General features: G+C 36.2%; 1 protein-coding gene across 2 annotated transcripts in view; it reads right to left on the reverse strand.

The window, feature by feature from the left end:
* The window catches only part of LARS1 (leucyl-tRNA synthetase 1), a 57,372-nt gene extending 44,947 nt beyond the window's left edge, over nucleotides 1-12,425 (reverse strand). Inside the window, exons 1-4 of one of the 2 annotated variants that reach the window (XM_010959606.3) lie at nucleotides 12,375-12,425; nucleotides 4,506-4,624; nucleotides 2,283-2,370; nucleotides 1,795-1,875 (exon numbers count right to left, since the gene is read on the reverse strand). In XM_010959606.3, coding sequence (XP_010957908.1) covers nucleotides 1,795-1,875; nucleotides 2,283-2,333 — 132 coding nt within the window. In that variant the 5' untranslated portion in view covers nucleotides 2,334-2,370; nucleotides 4,506-4,624; nucleotides 12,375-12,425. Of the gene's footprint in view, nucleotides 1-1,794; nucleotides 1,876-2,282; nucleotides 2,371-4,505; nucleotides 4,625-12,262 lie in introns of both variants that reach the window. The other variant, XM_010959604.3, reaches the window with a different exon arrangement.
* Nucleotides 12,426-12,732: the final 307 nt, after the last annotated feature.

Consider the following 12,732-nt stretch of genomic DNA (forward strand, 5'->3'; position numbering starts at 1 on the left):
CACAACATTAGAGATGGTAAAGTTCAAAATTCAAAGTAGAAACAATCCGAGTTTTTTTGTTGTTTCTATGGTCAACTAAAACTTACCGTGAAATTTTCTGCAATACATCTATACATAAGTGGATCATTATAGAAAATTCAAATCATACAAGTCATGTACCTAAAAATCCACTACTTCATTTCCTCAGTAACCACTTATTCAATACCCAGACTACTCAATGCAGTACACTATTTGTCAGGTGTTAGAAGTACAAAGATATATAAGATATAGTGTTATCATTTTGAGTAATAACATTAATAACTGCTTTTCTCAATTTAAAGATTACTTCACATATATCCTAATAGTTACCATCACAAGCCTGCTAGGTAGATAGGACAGATACTAAGTTAGAAAACAGACAATGGAAGATGAAGTGATTTATCCAAAGTTATAAACCTAGTAAGCTGTAGAACTAACACATGAACCTGTACTTTGAACCCCAACTCATTTCAGCTGTACTGTGAGTCCACTGTCACAAAGATGACACCAAGTAGACATGTTAAAATTATGAGAAAAATACGAATATAGAATTGTGAATTTTAAAAAAGGGAGAAGAATCTTCTACAAAGAATTTCAGTTAATAAATAGGAAAAGAATGAGACAACTAGAAAGTCATCATTTTATAAGCATAGATTCAGTAATTAAAAGACAAGGATCATCAAAGCATGCCAAAACCAGAGTTACTAGGTAACCAGATATTCAGAGGCTCTTAAAGTACCATCCCACAGATTACTTTTTAATTAAAAAAGAGAAAGATTACCTTCAGAATGAGGAAATCTGGCAGTTATTAATTAATATCACTAAAATGAAGACAAGCTGCCATTGATATGATACAGTGGGAAGTTTAAACTCCACCAATGTAGTATTGGTGATAACCAAATGCAATGTGTGACCCACAAAATAAAAAGTAAGGAACTGCCAGGAAGGACATTTTGGGACAACTAGAGAAATGTGACAACAGATAATGATAATACTTTTCAATGTTAAATTTCTTGGAGGGGATAATGGGATTGTGACAACGTAGAAGAATGTCCTTTTCTCAAAAGATACATGCTGGAGTGTTTACGGGTGACATGTCATGATGTCTGCTATTTACTTCCAATGAGTTCATAGGAAGAAGAGAGAAAAAAGCATGTATGCATTTTATGTTGAGAGGCAGAACTAAAGCAACTGTGACAAATGTTAATACTTGGTAACTACAAGTGAAGGGTACATGGGTGTCCACTGAACTATCCTTTTACCTTTCTATAAGTTGGACATTTTTCAAAATAAAAGATTGGAGAAAAACAAATGAGACTTAAATTTCCCAATTCCCAACTCTAGTTTTTTAGCCTGTTTTTTGCTGAAAATTATTTTTAAAGTCAATTTATGACAAATTTAAGACACTTGCAAAAATGGCCAAAACATGACTGTTTAGTATCTTGTGCTAACAGTCTACATACATCATGAATGCACAGAACACTGCCCATTTTAATTGTTAGCAGTTATTAACTAATTCTAAAACAAAAATATGAATATACAAGGTAACCAAAAGATATCAAAATTAGTTAGAAATCACTTAGACCTTAATGTGTGCCCTTTATTTAAGCACTTCTTCATATGCTTTCTAAAAATTAACTTTCACTATCATAAATTCAACTCACTTCAAAAACCCTGCAACACAACATAGAAGTACACATTTGATAATTCTATTTCAAGCTCTTGGATATTACTATTTGCTCTAAAGAGTAGAAAGCAAACCCAAAGCAATCTTACCTTAATAGGCATTCCAGTACAGTGTAAACCAAAGGGAAACAGACAAGTTTTTCCTTTCAATCTCTGGTACCCTACTGCAAACTACAGAAAGAAAACTGAATTTAAACTACAAATTTAAATACTAGATGAATATAAAATGCTAACTTTTCACAAAGATCATCAGTTTCATTTTCCTCTTCACGTCTTCCTTTAGAACACCAGTTAGATTTCATAGTCATTCCAAAATTCTAGCCCACTATTCTTTTTCTGTCTTTTCACCAACCTAGGAATTACTTATGAACGTGTATACATGCCTAGACCCCTACACATATATACTTACACATATGAAAATATGTAAATTAAATTACTTAAATATAAAAATTATGCTGAAAATTAAGAAATTATATGTTCCCTTAACAGGAAATAAATTTTACAGACATCATTTTCTTCAAAATAGTATTTATTAAAGACCCTCCACCCCACTATATTAAACATAGAGAAAGCTTTACCTCACATTTAGATAAAGAAAATGTGTGTCCCAAATGAAGGCGCCCATTCATATATGGATATGGGAAGGTTACAAAGTACTTGTCCTTGCTGCAAAACAACCAGGTAAAAAAAGTACAGAAAAGAAAATGTTTAAGTTCTTTTTACAATTAAGAGTACAGCTGAGGGAATGCTTACCATGAATAACTTGTTTAAATTTTAGTTATTTAAAAGACATTTAAAATTAAAGTTTATAAATCCAGAAATTAAAAGCTCTCTAAAATTGAAATTTATTTTTGATTTAGTAAAAATGAAATATTTATAACTAGCTATTAAAGAACTAAATATCCTTGTGGCAAACATTGTAGATTTAACTTGAGCTGAAATACTAAGAAGACATACTAGAAAAGAAAAAATTAGTACTCTTAGGAATCTGGATTAATTTAATCTTTTACTGATTAAATGAGACTTGCTTTCATTAGATATATATACAGCCATTCAAAGTCCCTCAGGTAAAAGAAAACATCCCTAATATTACATGATACAGGGTAAATTCATTTTAAAAGCACCTTTTTAAAGCTGCTTAATGTATTATGCTATATTCTTTTTTTATGAATCAAGTATATCTAATAGACATAAATTTACAAAACACAATAAAATGAACACCCGTAAACACACCACCCCACTTACAAACTCAATGAAGCTACCTGTATATTCCTCCCCACCCTCCCACCAGAGATAACCAGTATCTTGAAATTTACTTTTGTTATTCCCTTGTTTTTTTAACAGTTTGCACATAATCTGGTCCCTTAAATGATGTATTATTTAGTTTCACTCCCCTGTAAGCTTTATTAAAAAATGGTCTACTTCACATAGACTTCTACAATTTGCATTTTTCACTCAATGTTATATTTCTAAGTTTCTTTAGTTCATTTTTTTTTCACTGAGTAAAAGAGCTTTTCCAATTCACTTTCAATCATTTTAAATTACCTTACAGTTGACCAAAATTCTACAACCAAATAGGAGTTTCAAATTATAGATTAAAGTATAACACCAGAGACTTTGTATGAGAGCAAACTCCTTTACTCTTTTAAAAAAAAATCCTACTAGAGTATAGCTTAGTAGCAATGAAAAGACTTCGGAATCAGAAAGTTCTGATAATTTTTATATGGGGATTCTGCATATGCATTCACTTCAATAAAGTCATCTTATGTTGAAAATTTTTTAAAAATCAAATTAAAAAAAAATTAGAAAATTAAATTAAATTTAAAAAGAAAGTCCTGATAAGAAGTCTGAGCCCTGTCAATTCCTAGTTATGCAACCTTGAGCTGGTTACTTAGCCTCTCTGTACCTCAGTATACTCATCTATGAAATAAGAATTAAAATATTGGTAATCTTAAAGAGTTATTAAGATTAAACTAAGAGGGGAGGGTATAGCTCAGTGGTAGAGTTCATGCTTAGCATGGCCTAGGTCTTGGGTTCAATCCCCAGTACCACCACTTTAAATGAATGAATGAATAAATAAATAAATCTAATTACATTCCCCTGCAAACAAAAAAATTTTTTTAAGTTAAAAAAAAGATTAAACTATGCATGTAAAAAAAAGGCATATTTCCTATTGCTTTGGCATACTGAACAGTAAGTGTTCAATATTAGCTACTATTATTGTTATTGTCAGTGCATTTTCTCAACTCTAAGGAGCACATTTTTGTACATTCCAACATATCTGAAATTGAGATAAATCTTATAATTGATGCACATATTTATTGTGGTACTGTATTGTGGCAGTTATTTTGTTGTTTTTCTCCAATATCACATCATTATCTATGGTCTGTCTTATAAACAATGATTCTTAACATGAAGGCAACAAAGTTTTATAAAATAAGATCTTAAAATACAGAAACCCTTCAAAACTTGTATTTTGTGCCTTTGGAGATAATTATCATTATAACATGAATCTCTAATAGAATGATTTCCTTTTATCAGTCAGCAAAGATGAAACTTCAAAACATTCTCCTTCATTTGTCTAAATAGGAAAATATTAGTTTAAAAATTATGTAGAAAAAACCCTTTAAGAATTCTACAGGAAAGAGGATGCTAATTTGAAATGCAGAAAGTATAAGTCAAATCCTTCAGCTCATTTCAGACATTATAAATACAACCTGCCTTATCCTTTCCACAGAGCAGATTCTGCAGCCAATACTTTTGGAAACATTATGTGTAGAACTTCACAAACTATTACTCACCTAGTCTGCTTCTCTAAATTAGATGCATTGACCTCAAACACTTTCTCGGTATCCCATTTTTGTTGGATTTCTTTCTCAATCTTCTTCAAAAAGTCCACTTTGGCTGTTCCTTTTCTTTCCTATTAGACGCAAAAGAGACAAGATAATCCACACTATATTTCAACAGGCTTGCTTTAAGAAAAAGAAAAAAAACAGGGTTCATACAGAATTGAGTTGTTTCAGACAGATTAATTTTCCCATGGTTATCTTAAAATTTAAATGAGTAAGATTAAAAACTGGGGTTATCATGACCTGTCCACTTCAAACCTCAAAGGGATGATTAAAGAATTACTTAAACATAAAAAAAGCTTTGAAGTACTTGTTTTTACTTTGATACTACAATGTAAACTGTTGTCAAATGTCCCCATTTAGTTAAAATACATGAATACTTAGAAAGCAAGTGATGGAGCAGCGCCTGCTTGCCCAGCAGGAATCACACCCACCAAAGGAGGACAGTGAGACCCAACGGGTAGAGGCTGAGGGAGGATAAGTCATCTGTGCATGTTTTCAAGGCAGCTGATGAAGAACTTCTCTCCAACATGGTTAACAGGCTATTAATATGAAATTAAAATGAAACAGAGAATGGCAAGCATGCCTCCAGCATACTGGATCTACCTGGCAACATTCAACACTCCCCTCAGCCCTTATGCCATCTTTGGATAAAAGTGAAAGAAAAGAACACACATGATCACTCTTAACTCAGAAAAAGAAGGTTTAGAGCTTCCTTCCCAGTTTGTGACTCTGTGAGAAAGAATTAGCTGCTAAAAGCACGTGTGCTGAAGCCAGAGCAGGACACAGCACTTACAGGCCTGGCAAGTGTGAAAGCTGGATACCAATGGACCACACATGAATCTAATTCTGTTTTGCAAATTGAGTATTAGTTTCTAGAATCTTATTTTCTGGTATAAAATTATCTGAACCAAAATTAGATTTTCTGCCCCTTCTTACAAAACAACATTTCCAGATTTCGAATGAGAAAATACCCAGGTTCTACTTAGACTTTTACAACCTACTAGGCAGGTGATCTTGCCAAGTCACCTAACCTCTGGATCTCGGCCTCTTTTAGTCATGTCTCCCTCCATCCTTCCACCCAACAATTTAAAACATGCTTTCTACTCACATCACAGATATACTGGATTTTTAGACAGCTATTTTTTTTAATGGTTACACAAATTTGAAGTATTATGCAAAGAGGAATTCTGTGCAATTAAAGAGAAAACCCAAACATACCACTGTTTCTTCAATAATCATCTGAAATATGCCTTGTATATTATGTAATTAAAAGTAATTAAAAGTATTAAAATTAGGTAATATTCAGTACAAACCAATCATAGAGTTGTCAGCTCTGTTCTGCTATTCAGTTTTCTATATTTTAAATCAAAGAATAGTTTACTATTCCTTTTTAAGCCAAGTTTAAGGTAGAAAAGAAGGACAAGCAACAGAAAGATGAAACGTCAGTTTAAAAGTAGGAGGTGCAATGCTGGATTAAAAGAACCTTGCCACAAAGGCAGAGAGGAAATGAGAAAGAATTTCATAATTTGAAAAGTCATGGGACACAACATTGTAAACTGACTACACTTAAATTTAAAAAAAAAAATACACACACACACACACACACACACACACACATATATATATATATATATATATATATATGTATGTATAAAGAAAAATCATGGGCGTTAAGTTTCTGTAGTAATCAAAGGAAAATAAAAATGACAAATAAAATTTTTCATTTCTATAAATCCTGACCAGGTCATAATTGTAAGTGGAGAATCAAAACACAAATCTAGTAGAGTCAATTTCTCTTCAGAGGCTCTCTACTGCTCTCTGGATAAAGTCCATACTCTTCAACCTGGCACTCAAGGCCCTTCTCTCATCTTTGCCAGGCCCCTCCCACTTCCCTCTCACCACTCCAGGACTATTAAACCATCTGCATTTTCCCAAGTGTGCCAAGCTCCCCCTCTCCCCTCTGGGCCTTTGTTCAAATTATTCTCTTTGCTCCCATACCCCACCAATCTCTTGGCCTGGCTATCTCATCCCTCAGGTCTCAGCTAATTATCTGCCCTGATTCCCCAAGAGTGTATTAGATGCCATTCTTAATGTGATCCTACCTACCAGTATTACCCGTACGATAGCCCTATCACATGGTGTCAGTATCTGTCTGTACTCCCCATAGGACTATAAGTTTGTTCACGGTGGGGATTGTGTCTCATCTGTCATAATATCCTCAATGTCTAGCTTAGAGCAGACTCTCAAATATTTGCTGACTATTTAAAGACTTAAAAAGGGAAGAAAGTAACACATTACCAGCTTTTGCATATTGTGGCCATAACAAAATAACATGGACTAGGAACTGGGTTGTATATTTGAATCAAGGTGCTAAGCAATTTGGATTCTTCCCCAAGAATTTCCAAAAAACTAAGTATGCATAAAATATTTCCTTTTCCAAGAAAGAAGGCCCTGCATCTATCCACTTCTTTCTATTCTTGCTACTAACTGATTTCATTTAGACTTTCAGTTACTTTGCTCCCCCTTATTGCAAAATTCTCTTCTTAACAAGTAACCTATAAATTATAAGTACGTCTCTCTGTTCCTATGTATGCTGACCCCTGTATTCAATTCTAATATACAAGGACTACTGTTTGAAAAAAAAAAAGTGATGGCAGAGACGGCAGTTTGCCTGTGCAATATCCACTCCTTCCCTTTCCTCCTTAGCAACAAAAGCCCAGTCTTCTTCAGGGCCGTGCAGCAGAGGCAGTTAAGCGTGCCCTTCCATGGTTCCAGATGAATTCACAGATTGGAGCTAAGGGGATTGGGTTTTAGCATGGGAGGTTTGAGCAGAAGAAAGTAAGTCACTTCCACCTGGCCCTTAAAACAACCTGCACAACTCCTGCTATAGGTGGAACAGGCACAGTGCCTAGGGCCCACAGTACCTCTAGGGGCTCACAAAAATGTTTTAATTTCTTTTAAAATCAAAAGAAAAAAGTAAACTTTTAGGTTGAAGAAAAAAAACTAACACATATTATGTCTTTACACCAACAGTTGTAAAATAAAATTTTTAACATTTTTTTACCGAAGAAAGAATCCATGAAGGCAAAAGTTATCTAGGACCTCCTGAAGCCTCATCGTACCTTCTACCCTAGCGTCATGGGTCATATGAAATCCCACTGTAACATTACTAAATTCCTCTTCCCTTTAACGAACTTGAGTTGGCTTCCATTGCTTGCAACCTGATAATCCCTAAGACATTTACCCACCTGGGTTGTGAACTCCACAGAGAAAGCAACTTTCATAGTCACCTCAGCACCACGTCCAATGCCAACAGACACAGAAATTATATGACAAGTATTTCTTGCTTGAAAATGACCATATCACTCACTTCAAAGAGGAACATGAAAGCAAGAATCTTCCCAAATTCCAGAGAACTGTGTGTTTCTTTTCACTATACTGAGCATGCTCAATGCACAAAAGCTCTTCTTTGAGGTCTCTGCTTCTTAGAAAAACTTGTTCCTCAAAACTTCTGATGTCAATTGTAATAAAATCTAGTACTGGTCCCAGCACCAACTTGTTCTATAACTTTGAGCAAGTCACTTGATCTATCTGAGCTTCAATTATTCCTTCATTGGTTCCTCAACTAGACAATTGGTTACTTTAATGAGTTAAAAGATTATTTAATAAGATCAGAATTCCTAAACTTTGGCCAAATAATTCTTCACTTTCAGGGACTGTGTTGTGCATTGCAAGATTTGCAGAAATATCCCTGGCTTCTACCCAGTGGCTACCAGTAGTACACCCCCAACTGTGATCATTCAGTCTCCAGACCAGATGTTCACTGGGGGACATCACCCCAGTAAACCACTGAACTAGATAATAAACTTTTTCATTTATTCATAGTATTCTGCAGTTCTTATAACTTTTATGAACATTAACTTATCTGATGTCAACAACAACCCTAAGAGGTGGGCAACAACCACCTTAAGAAGAAGACCAATGATTATCATTTCAAAGGTGATGAATGTGAAGCTCAGAGATCATAACAGCAAATGGTTAAGTTGGACAAAAACCTTCATCTTCTGACTTTCATTTCTGCTTTCTCTTGATACTCTGGCCATATCCCAGCTCCACCAATTACTAGCTGTAGAACCCTAGCCAAGTTCCTTAACCTCTTTCATCCTCCATTTCTCTACTTATCTGTAAAATAAGGATAATAATTTTATCTACCTCGTACTATTATTACAGGATTAAAAGAGATAAAGCAGGCCCGGGGCAGGAGCAGTGGCAGAGGCTGCTGGGTCCGCTCGCTCAGTGCACCTGCCCTCCCCTCTGGGAGCCAGCAGCCAGGCCAAAGGGAAAAAAAAAAAGACAGAGATAAAATAATGAAGGACTTAATCTAGTGCCAGACCCATGGTAAATGCTTGATAATGCTAATCATTACCACAGGGAGACAAGTAGACATCATGTGCTTTTTATTAGGTGTCAAAATGGCGTTGTGTTTATGTTTTATGAGAATTTATCATTACATTAAACTTACTAAAATATGCATTAATGAAAAAATACAGTGCCTAGAATTTGCTTAAAATGAATCCTGAAGGGTGGAGTGGGAGGGTCTGGGGAAGATATGTATGAAACAAGACTGGCCCTGAACTGCCAATTATTGAAGCTGGGTGATGGGTACATAGAAGTACATAATATTATTATTATCTCTACTTCGTTCACTATTTAAATTTCCCAAATGAAATTTTAAGAACAATAATTTTTTAAGTTCGCTATTAACTTTACTACATCACATCCCCATATCTCCTCTAAAAGTCTGATATGTAACCAAAAAACATTAAAACTGTTAAAAGCTCTATAAAATATTCTTGTAATATGAAAAAAAATTGTTTGCTCTTTACAAATTCAAGTATAAAATAAAAACTAATTTTATATCCATGCTATTCTATGTTGATTGTTTTATACACTTTACTATTGCTACGGTTTCCTCCGAAAAGTTAGAAAACTTTCATTATAGGAAGGTACTTGCAAAAGAAACTTCCCAATTAGTTTACAATTGGAAACAGTATAATGATTAAGAGAATGAGCTTCAGAATGGGACCAAGTGAATTAAAATTCTACTTTTTATTTTCCCAATCAGTAAAAAGAGGGTAATAACAGCACTTAATTTTATAGGGTTGCTCTGATGAAAAATTATGTAAAACATTAATGCCTAGCACAGAATAAGCAATCAATACATTTTAACATTTAACATTATTATTACTATTACTTGTTCTTTCTTAAAGGGAGTTCTTATTGCATTCTTCCAATAAAACTAACTTTAATGTCAGCCCAGTATCATGACAGTGTAAATAAAACACAAATATTTTCAGAGGTGAAGAAGTGAAGTGAATAAAGTAAAGTAAAACAGTAAGTTCTACCAGGAATACTGCCAATTTCCTTATAGACAACTTAAAAGAGAAAGACACACACACACACACACACACACACACAAAATGTATTAAAGTTATCCTAACTGAAAAATCCATTCCCATTAACACCAACCAAAAAAAGAAGGACCTGCAAATTTCATACTGGCTAGGGATATCACCAAGGCAGGGTGGGGTTGGTGGGGAGGCACTGAGCAGCTTGGAACAAAAGAAAAAGTACTGGACCAGGAATAAGAAGAAATGGGTTTTCCTGGAAAGCAGTACAGCATAGTGACTGAGAAAAGAGTCAGTCTGTGAGAATTCTAATCCACTTCCATCACGTACTAGCTATGGGAACTTGGTTAAGTCTCTAAACCTGGGTTTCTTCATTTGTAAACTGCAGAGAATAAGAGTGCCTACTCAAACAGATTAGTGTGCGGACTCAGTGAGACAATACAGGTAAAATGTTAAACACTAAAGCATAACACAAGAAATGTTAATTATTGGTATTATTGGTCCTAATTCTGCTAGAATTCCAGCTCCACTAATTCTCACCCCATTGGGACTTACTGATCTTGACCCTTTTCCACTAATCCTTGGGTCCCTCCCACCCCATGTCTTCACTTCTGCCCCTTAAGTCCATTTATATAATCACCCCTTTGCCCTTCTCTTCATCATTCTTGCTTGGCCAAGCTCCAACGTTCCTATCCACCTGCTCTGCCCCTTCATCAAGGCAGCTGAAAGTGGTAGGAGATAAAAACTTAAACATGCTAACCAGCCTCAATTAAAATCCATTACCACTAATGTCAAGTGATGCCCAGGAATACTGCTAATTTCTGAAATCTAGTTAGTTACTCCTTTCCCTAGACCAGTGCTTCTCAAACTTTAATGTGTATACTGTCCGGTACAGTAGTCACTAGTCACAGGTGACTATTTAATTTTAAAATTACATTAAAATTCAGTCCTTCAGCGGGGTGGGTATAGCTCAAGTGGTAGAGTGCATGCTTAGCATGCACAAAGTCTTGGGGGTTCAATCCCCATTACCTCCTCTAAAAATAAATAAACCTAAGTACCCCCCCAAAATAACAAAAATAAATAAATAAAACTAAATTTAAAAATTTAGTCCTTCAATTGTACTAGCCACATTTCAAGTGTACTAGCCACACAATGATGGAACATTTTCATCACCAAAGGAAATTCTAGTAACAGCAATGTCCTAGACAATTGTTTCATATCTTCTCCCTTTTCAAATCTCTAACACTTCCTCTCCCATCCTTATTTTTAGCTGATAAACTTGGTTCCTAATTCAATGAGAAAACAGAAGTGAACAGAAAATTTCCTCAGCCTCCCTCATCACATCCACCCAACCACATGCGTCTGTACCCATATACTCCGCCTTCTTTCCTGTGCTACAGGTGACTGTGGTACTATTTAACCCCTCCCCTGTGGTATGTGACACACCTGATTTCATCCCCTCTATTCTATTCAGGAACATCACTCCTGCGATTATTTATCTCTTCTGCATCAGCTTTCCCTTTCTACAGGATAATTTCCATGAGCATACAAGCACTATATAATTTCTCCTGTCTTTAAAAAAAAAAAAAAAAAAAAAGCCCTCTTTTAACCTTCATCTTTACCCCATTCCTCTGCTATCCTTTATAAAATTCCTCAACACCACCACACACCCATCCCCATCTCCCCCGGATCACTGTCCTTTGGACATACAACCCTCTGTACAAGCTATTCACTCACACTGTTGTCTCTGCCCAGAAATCTTTTCCTCCATATAGTTGCACGGCTTGCTCCCTTACTTTCTTTTTGCCACAACTGTCACCTTCTCAGCAAAGGTTTTCTTGAACCCTTCTTCTTGCTCTATTTATTTCTATAGCACTTACCGGCACCTGGCATATTTTACCACATACTTTAGAATGTAGCGCGCACACACACACCATGAATGCAGAAATTTTTGTCTATTTTACAAAGAGGCGCTTAACAATTTTTTGTTGAAAGGAGGAGTCAATGTTATATACTCCTCTCTCTCCAAATCGGTTTTTCGAAACCTTGGTCAAATAACACACGTGACATTAAGTAGTCTGTAAAGTTAGTTATCAGTTCCTGGCTCTTCAGGTAGCAAGAAAAGGCACATCATCACTTAAACGTGGGGGGCAATGCCTCCTCCATCTTTAGAATGGGGTTTTTCCCTTCAGGACAGTGGCTACCACATGGAGCCCCTAGTTTTTGGCAAAAGCAGACGGATTAGCCAGCCCGGTTCCACGACCCGGCCAAGAGGACACGCTTCCCGCCAAAACTCACCGCCATGGCGCCGCCCAGCCGACTGTGCAAACCCACGACAGTAACCTCAGTAATTCCCCCTTAAAGGAGTGGTTACAACCCTTCCCCTCCCTCGCGAGGCAGCCAGGCCTACCACGACACTGTAGCACACACTTCACACCTGATGAGGCAATCACCGGCTCACTAATTACCTCCGGGGGCACCTCTTAGCTTGCCGGGAATTGTAGTTCCCAGGCCTGCAGAGCCCACGTCTGGCAGCCATCTATTGACTACAATTCCCAGAGAGCAACAGGCTATCGGAAGTCTGCCTGATAAGCCACTCAGAGGGAGCACCGGTAGTGGCGTCACGGGCATGTTGAACTACAAAGCCCATGATGCAGTTCGGTGTAGCCGACGGCCGCGAGCGCGCCGTGAGTGACGTGGAGTTCCCTAGCTTTCAACCTTTTCACCCTTTGGCGTTGGGTTAGGTGTCTTGTCTAAATGCCAGGATG

The sequence above is a fragment of the Camelus bactrianus genome, chromosome 3 (genome assembly GCF_048773025.1).
Source record: "Camelus bactrianus isolate YW-2024 breed Bactrian camel chromosome 3, ASM4877302v1, whole genome shotgun sequence".
NCBI classification, from domain to species: Eukaryota; Metazoa; Chordata; class Mammalia; order Artiodactyla; family Camelidae; genus Camelus; species Camelus bactrianus.